Source organism: Cydia pomonella, chromosome 15, assembly GCF_033807575.1.
Source record: "Cydia pomonella isolate Wapato2018A chromosome 15, ilCydPomo1, whole genome shotgun sequence".
Lineage (NCBI taxonomy): Eukaryota > Metazoa > Arthropoda > Insecta > Lepidoptera > Tortricidae > Cydia > Cydia pomonella.
This window is the reverse complement of record NC_084717.1, coordinates 4,375,544-4,390,000: the sequence shown is the minus strand read 5'-3', so window position 1 is coordinate 4,390,000 and position 14,457 is coordinate 4,375,544. Positions and strand designations below refer to the sequence as shown.

At 34.2% G+C, this 14,457-nt stretch overlaps 1 protein-coding gene across 3 annotated transcripts in view; it reads right to left on the bottom strand.

Moving 5' to 3' along the window:
* Window positions 1-3,281: 3,281 nt before the first annotated feature.
* The window catches only part of LOC133525604 (connectin-like), a 386,177-nt gene continuing 375,001 nt past the window's right edge, over window positions 3,282-14,457 (bottom strand). For all 3 annotated transcript variants that reach the window (XM_061861917.1, XM_061861919.1, XM_061861918.1), the window contains 2 exons: window positions 5,646-6,710; window positions 3,282-4,652 (listed from right to left, as the gene is read on the bottom strand). In XM_061861917.1, the coding sequence (XP_061717901.1) occupies window positions 4,156-4,652; window positions 5,646-6,699 (1,551 nt within the window). In that variant the 5' untranslated portion in view covers window positions 6,700-6,710 and the 3' untranslated portion in view covers window positions 3,282-4,155. The remainder of the gene's footprint in view (window positions 4,653-5,645; window positions 6,711-14,457) is intronic.

Sequence of the window (14,457 nt, the reverse complement as noted above, 5' to 3'; positions counted from 1 at the left end):
ATGTGCGAATAGGCAATTCGTAACTCGTATCGATTCAAAATACTCCCTTCGGTCATGTTTTAATTTATCCCCAATCCTTGCGGATTTCCTATTTACTATTATAAAATTCTTGCCTAAATCAAAACTTGTAATCGTGGTATAGGTTAATTCACGAAATCTGGCGCGGATCTTATATTATGAGTTTGACAGTTGAGTATTTTTTCATAACACAATTCTGTCAAAATATCCAAACTGTAGGTATAAGATTTAAATGAAACGAACGGGGTACAAAACTTTACATCCTTTATTTTTATTCATACAAAAACGCCATGTCAAAATACTTTTTACAATGTTAAGAATAATGATTATAAACGTACAAGTAATGGCGGTGTTATGATGCAAACAATGATAGAGATTTAGAATGGATTATATAGGTAGGTAAGATTTGTTTCGGAATGGGATGAGGTTCTAGACACGTTAGGCATGATTGGAACCTGGCTTGTATTTCAGTGTCTTCTTTGACAGTCAAAACTTTCTCGACGTTTCCCTAACTGCCTTACGGCCCGATTCGAACTTTAAGATACGTCAAAAATTTCCTAAAGATACGATATGGTTATGTCAGTGTCAAAAATAACGTTTTTGTTTGAGGAAAGGACACTTTTAACACTGACTTGTCTAATCCATATCGTATCTTTAGCAAATGTTTGACGTAAGTATCTTAAAATTCGAATCTGGCTGTTAATAGAGATTGGGTCTAAGTGTAAGGCCTGAGTGGACGCTCGAAGCGGAGCGTTCAGCGGGGCATGCAGCGTGGCGTCGGGCTCACAAGTGATTTCAGCAGCGTGCACTTAGGCCGCTCCTATACGTTTGCATTAGTTTAACATGCACACCGCACGCCCCGCTCGGCTGCGCTGCACGCCCAACTCGAGCGTCCACTCAGGCCTTACACTAACACTTTGATAACCATTATGCAAGTTCCACAATAGACAGTTCTCAAGTAAACAGAAAGCGTCAAAATATTGAAGTAGTCTAGACATGCGATTTAAGAAATGCCCTGGCCTTAGTTAACGCATATTATTCGAAAGATCGATTAGAATATAAATGAGTATGTTTGTACAGTCAACGGCAAACATAGGTATGTAACAATTTTCATCTTTTACCACTGAAATTAGCGAAAATTGTACTCAATAATTGTAGCAATAGTAGGTAGTAAAACACATTATTACACAAAATAAGTACATAACACAGAGAGGGTACGATTTATGTGCACCAAGGCGAAAAGGATCGCTTCTAGCTAACCTTTAGGCAACAGAGAGAGATAAATACGAGATGGTAGTCAAACCAAGAGTGGTATATGAAGGCAAGACTTAAAATTATATTTATTAAATGAAGGAGAACTACCTGGCAGTGTTTTCTGTATGCAACTACATAAAAGACAAGGGTACTTCAAGTTAAAATGTAGTTAAACCAAAAAAGTAAGGGCCATTCTAATTTTCTGGACATGTAATACGAGAAATGAAAATTTAATTGTTTAATTATATTAGTAACAAACATTAACGTTTTTTATCAGCATTAAAATTTTACGAAACACGATACAAGCGTATTTAAAATTTATGAATATTTTTTTTTCTTGTTAAAAATAATATGCTCATCCATCAATGCGATGCTTTACCATCAGTCTCGCACTTTCTAGTTATTTGCCATTACAATATCATAATGCAGTACAGTCAGCATCAATAATATCGGATGAAACAACGGTGTAAAAGTATTTGATATTCCGCTTAACTTTTCCAAATATAGATAAATCTGTAAAATGTATGTTCAAAAGTATACCTTTTATCGTCTTAATTGTTCTACATATAGAACCATAACATTTTTTTAAGCTGTTACAGTTTGTTCCGCTACTTTTTATGCTGACTGTAAAATTTTTGATAGTTAATGATTCGATGGTCCACTCGCTTAATACATTTATTTATTTAAACTTTATTGCACGAATGAAGAAAAAAGGTAAAAATGGCGAACTTAATGCCAAACCAGTCAACCATAGCGTCAAACAGAGACATTTGTGTATTTTGGTGCAGGAAAAATTAATAACAAAAAATAAGAAAAACTTTAAACGTGAAGTCAAATAATATTAAAAATATATGAGTAGTTAAATACTACTACTTATATAATGTATAAAAGATAGACTAATACATATAATTATGTACATATACATGATAGTGAACCTTATTTAATTTCTTATGACAGAAGATGCTTGCGAAGTAGTCGTTTGAAAACGTTAGTTCGTGTCATCCACGATGACGCGCAGAATTGTCAAATCTAACCTTTAATAGCTCACATGACAACACGTACGAGTTAAGCCACGCGTCTTCGTGAATGCCACGATCTATACCTTAATATACTTGGCTCGAGTTGGGTTATAATGTCGATATAACTTACTTAAAATGTAAATACATTATTATTATTATAATAGCGTTGCAAGTAGAATGGCCCGATTGTAATAATATACTAAATGACATCTTATGTATCTATTGTGCATATATATTATTTTACGAACATGATTGTGTCTCAGTGGCGTCTAAATATTACAATGATCATGAACTGTCTCGTCTTGTGACGCATCTGTATATATTATAAATATTAAACACTTGAATTTTGAGATAAATTCTATAATCAGTTCTCTCTACAGAACTATATAGTTATGCTGAGTACGGCTTTTTACCTATTGCGTATCTTTAAATATGACATTCAGTTTACATATTATGACTAGAATGAATGTAATTTCTATGATTTTCTTACATTAATGGCTGCAATGCAGTGTTGTTTTATTTCAACTTATTGGACTTAATAATAATTATGTACTAATTAAAACTATTTAACCTTAAGTATCTTATTTACGCCTAATAATACTTATTTTATTTTACAACATCAATTTTCAACGGTGAGTATATTTATTTATTTATTTATTTAAAACTTTATTGCACAAAAGACAAACTTAATGTACAAAAGGCGAACTTAATGCCATGAGGCATTCTCTACCAGTCAACCTTAGGGCAAAGCAGAAAAGATTGTAGGCGGCGCGTTTAAAACTAAAAGAAATTGTAATTGAAAGAATTAGAGTCCTAATACACATAAATTAATTATAAACTACTTAAATACATAAAGACACATACATACATTACATAAATAAATAAATATATATATACATATATATACATAATATACATAACCGATTCGTGAGACTGATACTTAATTGATCTTTAAACTAATCTTAATTGATCTTTAATATAATATATATTCACATTATTGTTTGAATATATATTATATTTATGTGCACTTAAACTAAATTTAATGGCCAATTTTATTTTAAATTGCACGTCTCACCTAAGATGTATTTTAAATGACTTTTTAATTTCAGTTTTGTGACGAAACTTTCGCGTCGTTTAGTGACTATCACTTACTAGGGAATGCCAAACTTCACACACACAGACTACAACCGGTTTCGGTTACGGTTATGGCCAAAAATTACCGATGATCGGTTACGGTTATTTTTGGCAAAAATTATAAGTACATATACATTCTGATTTGATTAAGAAAAAAATACGAAAATAAAGGAAATTAAAGATTTACTTATTATTAGGAAGTATTAGGGAATGTGAGTACATACGTATATTAAGCAATGCTTCGTTTTTAATAAAACACACAAAATAGTAAATGTGAAAATGTGTCCTTAATCATAATATAATATTCAATCAAAATTTTTCAAGAATAAGGGAAGTAAATTTGATATATTTTCGTTATTAAAGTTTACACGAATGAGAAAAATGATAGTCACAGACGTCACAGCCAAAAAAGGCTCCTGCCTTAACCGTAGTTACGAGAAGATCAATTCATATAATCTAAGTCATAAATAAATTACCGAAAATAACCGTAACCAACCGGTTACGGTAATATTCGGTTAACCGTTCAAGTTTACAATAATCGGTTATGAAATTATGTCAAAATTATCGGTTATAACCGATTATTTCGTTCACGGTTATAGCCAATTTGCATTCCCTATCACTTAGTACCGAATTGGTACAATTTAAAATAGAATGTTCCAAGTTTTGTTACACAAAAAGTAAGTCTGTATTTCGCTTATATTAACGACTAGATCACGAAATTGACGACATTTTAAGTAAAGAAGAATGACAAAACGGAACTCCATAATATTAAAATATTCACAGCAATAGCTGTAGCTGAATTTATGTCATGAAATCTGTATGTTTTCATTTCATTTTGTATTGGAATGACTGGATCGATCAGTTGAGGCAATTCAGTAGTCTTCTTAGTTTCTCTAGGGCAAGGCAAAGTGTCAGGTGGGATTTTGAGGACGTTTCTTTTAACGCCCTTTTTTGTGGCAGATATATTATTACTTTGAACATCATCTCCGTCCGTCAAATTAGGTTTGGAGAGCGCAGTTTCAATGGTAAGCCCAGCATGTAGAATGTCTTGGTTATAATCTAGTTTGTTGTCCATCGGGTCCGGAATTTTGTTGTAAGCCGAGCTGACGACGGGCGAGTCCATTTTGCAAGTGATTCCGTCGAGCGACGCTTTGGTGTTCTGGCTTTTTGTCTCGTTGCGGAGAGAGTGCATCCATTTGAGCCGGCAGTCGCATACAAAGTTGTTTTCTGTGAACAAATGAAAACATTACTTAGCTGTGAAATTAACAGGTACACAGATGCCGCTACAAAATGTCGCTTTATCCAACTCTTGTTTTAAGCTGAGTGTTTAAATTTGTTAAAATGATGCTTTTGTATTTTTTTTGGGCAGGTATAATATATATATTTGTGATGAATTGTTATTTTTAGCCGTTTTTAGGGTTCCGTACCCAAAGGGTAAAACGGACCCTATTACTAAGACTCCGCTGTCCGTTCGTCCGTCAGTCCGTCCGTCGGTCACCAGGCTGTATCTCATGAACCGTGATAGCTAGACAGTTGAAATTTTCACAGATGATGTATTTCTGTTGCCGCTATAACAACAAATAATAAAAGGTACGGAACCCTCAGTGGGCGAGTCCGACTCGCACTTGACCGGTTTTCATAAATCTGTTTAATCTGAGATAATATAAATCCAAAAAAATATTTTGAATTACTATAAATTGATCGATCATGACATAATTGATATGTAGTCAAATTCTCGTAAAGTACAAAAATGATAAAATAAGTTAAATATTTAATGTTTTAGATGACGTAAAAAAATGTAAATCTATAAGGATTAAGAATATAAAATACTATAAGTAGGTACTATTAACAATATTTTACCTTCACACCATACTATATCGTACCTAGTTATTCTACTCTATGTTAATTATTCATACTACCAACCTTTTTAATAATTACCTATTAATTATATAAATAAACAAATGTACTTAACTTGTCTGAGAGTACGATCGTAATGATAGCTATTATTTTTCCTATTTTCAAAACACTCGGTAGTACAATGTTTCCCGCTTTCGCTTACTCTCTGCCGCGGGTCTAAGAACACTCCGCGGGATCATAAAAGTAGAAACTTCCTAAGCATTATCAAACTTAATATAACGTCTCTGTTTCTGCCCGCTTAATATTCAACGTATGTTTTAAGTTTGTCAAACTCTACGGGACATATTAAATATTCATAATTACCTTCGAGGAGCAAATTGCTGTTTTGCGGCTTCAAGTTGTCGAATATGGGTCTGATGTTTTCGAAAGTTAATGCGTATAGTTCATTCGAGCGAAGATCCAGTGAGCTCAAGCCACGGGCCCCTTCCAGCCATCCCGAGGGGAGCGCAACCAGTTTATTATCATCAAGGGACAGCTTATCGAGTTGAGACAGCCCATCGAACGCCCTTTCAGAAATAAACTTCAAATCGTTCTTGCCTAAGAGCAACTCGTGCAGGTTCCACAGCTCAGCGAACGTGAATTCAGTGAGATTGTAAATGCGGTTCCTTCGCAGATCCAATTTCCTCAAGTTCGCCAATCCATCAAACGTGTGACGGTTCAAATGGAATATGTTGTTTTTGTTCAAGTCCAATTCCAGTAGGTTAAACGTGCGCTGGAAGGCTCCATCTTTTATCGATGATATGTTGTTTTTGGTTAGAACGAGTTTCTGTAGCTTGGGCAGATCAAAAAAGCAATCCGTACCGATTTCAATAATCATGTTATCTTCGAGATTAATAGTAGTAATGTTAGGCAAATGAGCGAATGCGTATTGTTGGATGGTTTCAATCTGGTTAGTAGACAGAGTGGCTTCTTTTAGATTGGTTAAGTTGGCGAAAGCGAAGGATGTTATTTCAACAATGTTCCCGTATTTAATATTAATGAAACGTAGCTTTTGTAGATAGTGGAGCGCTTTAGTGGGCACGTAGCCTAATGCGCCATCGACTCGGACATTAAAAGACAAAGTTTGGAGCGTCGGTTGCGACGCGAAACTCTGCCAGATGAGATCATCCCGCGGTATGCCGCCGTTGAAAACCCAGCATTCGGCCTTCGTCGCGTTTCTGAGCTCCCTATTATTTTCGCAGTAGCAATGCACTTTGGAATCTCTATCAGTGATATCGCAGATGTTTTTCTGAAAACCGCCAGTCTTTTCCTTGGCCCGCCTCTTATTGTTGTCCCTCGCCTGGACGTTAATTGACATCTCGTTGACCAGCGCAAAACTGATCAGGATGTACATAATTCCTGCAATGCGGCGCTTCATTTTCGTTTAACCTGAAACAAGTGAAAATCGATACGTTAATAAAACAAGAAATCGGGATTACTCTTTCTCAGTTTGTTTTGTTGGATTAAGCCGGATTCAAGTTTTGTATTGAATTTGGAAGAAAGGATTGATTCGACATCTAAAATATTCAACACGGAGATTGCAGTATCAATTTTTGATTGATTCTCGACAAAAGGAATGGTGATGGCGTTACAAAGAGGCTCCTGAACTGTTATTTTTTCAATTAAGTTTAAAATACGCTTGTGTCTGAACCTAAACTTATAAGATTGTGGAATTAGAGAAATATTCATTGTTTAAAAAACTAAAAGAAAACCATAACGATTTCATAAAAAATTGGAAAGAACCTCTTAATTTGCATATAGGTATAATTTTATTAATTTGAAGTCATAATAATACTTCATTAATGTACACATACGGCGATAAAGATCTGGTTTAGATATTCACGTAAGAACTACACGCTAAAACGTAAATTCATAGTTCAATTTACTAAGTTATTTTCGACATCATTGATTATTTAAAACGATTACATCGCGGCTTCCCACCAGTTCGTACTCGTAATACATTAAATTTACATTGAAATCTGTGTCGCCACATGGTTAATCCCTAGTGACGTGCCGCGAGAATTCCATCTTTATAATTCTGGGAATATTACCGATCCCTCGACATTCCCCAAATAAGAGAACAACACTGGATGTCCAAGGGTCCTACTCAAGATGAAAACGGCTGCAGAAAACGAAACGAAACGCTAAGATTAACGTAAATAATTTATAGAAATAATTTCTAGCTTTTCGTTTCGTTCTCTACTTACGATTGTCATCTTGGGTAGATCCCTGGTGTGAAGCTCAAATCATACTCGCACGAAGAGATATTCCTCATTTTCATCAACGCTAGTGAAATTCAGTCTCATCCCATATATTATCTGCTGTATGGTAATAGATATCTTTAACATGCTGCTACCGAACCTTTCCGATGAGACTGTAATAAATAGCTGTTCAGGTGGTAACATAAAGAAACAATAGATAAAGAGGGCATTCGTGGCATTTTTTTTAAAGTGTTACGAGGATAGGAATATAAAAAAAATTAAGAATATTTCCGCTACATTATAAGGAAAATTACTTTTATAAGTGACCTCGTAAAAAATGCACATAGTAGGACAGGAAAATCTTATGAATCGTGCACGAATAACCAAATTAGCGCTAATATTTTATTTATTAATATAATATGTTCCCGTTAACGGCCCAACACTAGTAATCCCTCAAAGAGATTATTTAGTAGGTATGTACCTAGGTAATACACGCGCTCTGGGAATTCGCTATTCCTACTGTTATGTTATGATTTTAATTATATAAAAATACGAATACTATGAGAGGCAATTAAATAACCCTTTTCTAAATTATGGAGAAGATTAAAATTGCATTATGTTATATAAAGTTAAAGTAAGTATCATAATTCTATTTGTAAAAGATATACAGTGTCGTCCCAGTAAGTAGGTGCTTTTTATTTAGGTAAGTAAAATTTTAAAATCAAAAAGTAAATAGTCTTTGATCCGAGTCTGATTTATTATTTTTTACTTTTTCTTTCTCTCCTTACCATTTTCCTTTACCTTTATCTTTTTTTTACCACGTACTTAAAACTGTTTTCTTTATTAAAAACTAGTAACACACAAATAGGTAATTAAAAACAGAACTATAGAGTGTAGATTTTTTTAAAGGGTCGGCAATGTGCATGTGTACCCCAGTTGTTAGGCTACGGTTTCCATATGTTATGTAGTATGCTTGTTTGCCACCGCCGTAGTGTATTAAAAATATATACACACGGTCATACGTATTTTTTGTCATTTAACGAATGTCATACACTCCATATAATTAAAATATAACAGTCCTCCTGGCCTACAGCTCTCTGTTTAGTATTTAGCAATATGCACCAGCTGTATCGCACTCATGATCGCTCTGTGGTTTAATTACATGCATAATTATTGAATTTCACGGTTTGGAATTCGCTTTATCCATTGCTATATACCAAAACAATTGTTAAATGTAATATTTATTGCTTTCGAGTGGCCTTAAAGTATTATTGTTGTGTTTGAAATTTTGTTACTTAAATAAATTGTTTTAATTGGTTTTGTAAAACACTGAATATTATCTCAGTTGTGATTAATTTCTGGAACTAACTGTATCAAAAGATGTATTTAATCTGAAACCTACTTTTGTATAGTTCCCAGTCTTTACGTTTTTATAAGCGGGGTTGTAGGTAATATTGAAAATAAACATGTTTTATTTATATTGTCTTACCGCGATAGTTATTCATGAAATAAAACAATTTAAACGGATTATATGACGTATAATGAATATAAAATACATCCCGACTAGGGTTTGCACGACGGATCTGAAATGTATGAGAAGATCCGTGAATCCGGATAGTTCCATACATTTCGGATCTGGATTGCAAACCCTAGTCCCGACGTTTTGTACGAGTACCAAGTACAGCGTTCGTTGTCTCCCGTTGACCAAGAACGCTATCAAAGCGTTTGAAACATCAAAAGGGTCTTTCCGCGTAACTCGGACATGACAACGAAAAAATAAACTATTGAATTTAGAATGTGTCTGAATGTAGAATAAGCAAATGAGGGTAGCAGAACAAATTTTATAACCTTAAGTCAATAATAAGTCAACGGTTGTCATAATTTCCGACATTGTAAGTGCTGCTTGCGGAATCAACTACGAACGTAAAATAAGTGATTATAAATATTACGACTTTAATTGATTTTTACGCAAAGAAGAGGTAAGTAACCTTTATTTATCTGTTGTCTATTAAATTATTCACGCGGTACTTTGATTACAATTATCATAAGTTGAAAGAAAATTATGTAAGAGGAGAATGAAAATTGCATGTCGTTGAGTAACGTGAGTAACGCAAAAAACAATATTTTTCATTTACTGTACTGAAGCTTTGGACAAATGAACTTATATTGAACACATAGTATATGATTTGGCTTAGATGATGTCATTCTCGCGGTTTATTTCTCCGCAAAAGTGTTATTTTAAAGAAATACTTGACTTGAGATACTTGTAACGTGAGTCACAGTGAATCGCGTTATTGCTACTGTAAAGAGAGTAACTAAATATTTTAATGTATTTTGGAGCTACAATGCCTCTATCAGCGGCAGAAAGGGCAAAAAGAAGAAGACAGAAGCTGAAAGACGAAGGAAAGTATGAAGAGTATAAGAAAAAACATAGGCTTGCCGTCACTGGCATATCAAAGTGTCATATAATGTATTGGCAGTGTGGTAAGTTGGAAAAAGCACAAATATCTCAAGCATTCGACAAAGGTGTAAAAGAAAAACCAGGTTATTAACCCCAAATTATACATTATACCGAAATGGAAAAACAAGATGACATAAACCCACTAGCTGAATAAAAAAATATAATTTATAGCCTTTATACAATTTATTTTATCTAATTCTAATAATAATAAGTAAAAAATATGCTATTTGTTTGCTAGAAATGATAAAAAAATATCAAAATATTCTAGGTAGTCGCAAGTAACGTGATTCACGAAATCGCTGTAACGTGAGTTCGTGAGGTTTTATAGTTTATTTTAATAAGTGTGTATCTTTGATTTCATTTGGTTAACTATTAAAGAAGCTTGATTATTTATGTAATTGTGTTGTTATTTTGTTAAAACAAATTCATTCAATAATCAAAGGGAAATCAATAAACACAAAAGGCGAAAAACTCCGTGTCCATTTCTTGTAACGTGAGTCACAGAGTTATTTTCTACTTTTCTCCAATTTCCATAATTTGTTGGAGAAAAAGTACTTCGACAATTCATTCGCAGTAATGTACTCTGTGATATTATTATCAAGTTTTCGAGGTAGAAAGCTCTTGATCTCAAATATACGACAAGATTGTTAGGAATAGTGACTACAAAGTAACGTGAGTCACCGTGGATTTACCCAAAAAATATTTTAAATGTTCTTTGATGTTATAATATATAAGTTGCACATATAAGGTATATTTTACAATGTTGTTTGCTTACATTATGTTACTGCCTATTTTCTAATTAAATTAAATTAAAAATGTTATACGCGTTATAATCCGTTATTCAAAGCTATTTTCATGTTTTATTAAACTTATTTTTATAAAACATTGAGAACTGAGCTTCCAAAAACTTACAAATCTACCATAAAACCATGACTATTACATCACAAACGTTCTAAACTCACCTCAGGGATGTGATAAGTTAAAACAAAAAGGCACCAGCCGCTCAGAGGCGTCGTTCCAAAAGCGCACTGAATGCTAACAGCGAGTCCAACCTTACTCCAAAGAATCAGTAAAAGAAAACGCCTTTCGATTACGCGTAGGCTCACTCTCTATCTCTCAAATCTATTTCCAAAATCAGTGGTCTCTAACTTACGGCAGGCTTGGATTCGCACCTTAGTTCTAAAATATTCGAGACCCTGTGTGTAGACAAGATGCTAATCGTTAACGCTCCGTAGCGAACGAAACGCAACTCTCTCAGTCGCATTCATATGGAAGAGTGATAGAGAGAGATAACTACTTTACGCTTTGGAGCGTGAACAAGAAATAGTCCAGGTAGCGTAGACAAGATGCCTGTTGTTGCTGTAATAAATCTCTCAATATCAGCCGACCTTTGCGTTCACTTTTTATCCCGTTTTTATCACGTTTAGTGCCATCTACTTCAGATTTTGACAATTTTACAGATGTTAGGACGTCTGCCAGCTGACGCGGTTGCACGAAGTGGGTCAGCGGGTTAAGGAAAAATAGTATGAGCAACGCTAACTGGCGCGGACGCATATTACGGATTTTACCATGTATAATGCACCCGCGTGCGTGTGTCCACTCCGTGCATTCGCGCCAGCTAGCGGACACCCTTAGTAATTTTTTTTGTCTTTTTGATAAGCCCTAGAGAGTGGTTAGGCAAAAATCGAGTTGTCTACTTTAAAATAGATATTTAAAGTTCAATTCACTAACGATTCCTAAGCGATTGGAATACATGGTCTGAAGCCCGCATCTTGATAAAAAGTGAACGCAAAGGTCGGCTGATACTGAGAGATTTATTACGGGGAATCTCTGGGGAGCCAATACATTGCTGGCTGAACTGTTTGGCTTCTAGTGTGACATAGAATGAAATGTACAAAGTAAAATTTAAGTGATAAATACATATACATATTTAAATAGTATATCAAAATGTTAATGGGCGATTCGAAAATATAGTTTTTACTTGAAAAAAACAAAGAGAAAGGTTTTGGATGATTTGTACTTAAAGTCAAGAGTAATTTTGATAATAAAAAACACGTGAATTTATAAGTGGTGATGGTGACTATCAACCAGAAAATATACGTTAGAAAGTTTAAAAAAAATGAGGATTGCTGATTTTGGCAAGTAATTACCGAAAAAAAATTAAAGGATTAAAAATTCTACATTCTTTTCTGAAGATGTATAAAATACGAACTACCCAGTATGTGTAATGAATTGAAATAAAGATTTTTGTAAGTAGAGTTTGGAGGCTATACGAGTAAAGCTTCTACAATAATCTTTAGTACGCCCGTATTCGTTGAGATACATTGGTAATTTTTTAGCATACATACTAGCGACATCTAGTTGAATAGTACGAAACCAATTACTTCAGACATTGTGTAGTAGTTATTACATTTGCCACTATATGTTATATAATTGAGTGAAACCTTTTTGGAATGGTGGGATAAGACGAACACTTGTTTTAGGAACGGGTTTACGAAGGTCAAGATAACATTTTATCGAATTTTTGCTGTTTCAGATTAATATCGAAGTTTTGTAAAGGGTTTTTGTGTATATGACGACCGGTCTGGCCTCGTGGGTAGTGACCCTGCCTATGAAGCCGATGGTCCCGGGTTCAAATCCTGGTAAGGTCATTTATTCGTGTGATGAGTGTGTGTGTTGCTGAGTCATGGGTGTTTTCTATGTATTTAAGTATTTATAAATATTTATATATTATATATATCGTTGTCTAAATACCCTCAACACAAGCCTTATTGAGCTTACTGTGAAACTTAGTCAATTTGTGTAATAATGTGCTATAATATTTATTTATTTATTTATTTATATCTAACAAATTGGATTAGATTGCAATTGGTGTTTTACCAAAAACACTTTTTGAGTCCTTGGTGCTTGTCATATCTGAAGTATATAAGTAGGCACACAAAAATACAGTCAGAAAAAAATGGAATGAGCTATTCGTAATGTTGTTAGTTTGTTGTTTGGGAAACCAAGATGTCGATATAGCACTACCAGCTTTAAAAAAACGTCTGGGTCAAAAACTTTTTACAAGTTACGGTTTTGAGTCTTTCCTATGGACATCATAAAATAAATGGACATTAAAGCCTATTTTTTGTAAATAAGGATAGCTATAAAGCCACTAACGCAAGTGTCGTCTTGTAACCGGGATGCTACTTAAAACATCTGACACAGATTTTTTTTATACTACGTCGGTGGCAAACAAGCATACGGCTCGCCAGATGGTAAGCAGAGGAGTTACATGCGCGTTGCCGATCCAAACACTCCGCACACTCGTTGAGCTCTGGCAACCTTACTCATCGGCAGGAACACATGACACTATCATGTGGGTATGTCATATCATATATCATATCATATATCATGGTCTAGTGCTGCGGTTTTCTGTAAGGTGGAGGTACTTCCACAGTTGGGCTCTGCTCTAGATCTGGAGTGACATCCGCTGTGTCCCTACCACACAAAGCGAGATGACATTCACAATACCGATACCTCTCTTTTGGACGTTGTTTAAGGACGTATCCGGGTCCAAATGTTAAAGGCCTATTATATAGGCATATTAAAACGATCACTGATTATATTCATGAGGAAAGTCCTAGAAAAATGTATGCAAATCGTTTACTTATGTAATGTTTACAGAAAAGACGCCGGTTTCCCAAAAGCTTTTGACCCATCTGTACTAAATAACTGAGTGATCGAGAAATCTTAGTCAAAATAATTTTCCGTACATATAAATTTCATCCTAATTGTTGGTCTAATCTAAATAATAAATAAGTAAATAAAAGAGCTTTATTTGTTCCACACATACTTTAAACAAAATAAATATAGAAATTAAAATAAAATAATTTAACTTAAAATTTGACTTAAAAAATATGTGGGCCCCTTTCGGGTAAAAGCCTACTTCAGTTATGGTCTACTTCATAATAAATCTTCACTTTAAAAACCTTAGCTTACTATTTTTATATCAAGCGAATAAATAGGAAACTACTACATTATTCATTTAAAATTCATTCTGCAGTAGAAAGACAAAAACTGACACCACGCTTGTACACTTTATTTCATAAGTCACACTTTGTAATTCAAATATTCATACATCGTCTTCCAGTCTTATCTTTATTCCATTTTACATGGGTCTCTGTCGTTTTAATCGCGGATTTAAATTTCCATAAGGCTGTTAACATAGGATTTTAGCTATGTCAGTTCATAGAATAAAATTAGCATATCGTATGAGGACGTAAATAATCGCTGCTAAAACTAGTAATGGCTAGAAGATTCTTTTACTATCCGGGGTGATTGAACTACTTAATAAATGTTCATTATTTCGAGGAGTAACGTAAAGTTGACTTCAACGCTAAACGCGACGAGCTGAAAGTACGCCAGACTGTTACCATTCACTACCCTACGTAGCTGGTGTCCTCACGTGCTCTCAATGTGCACAGGGATTTAT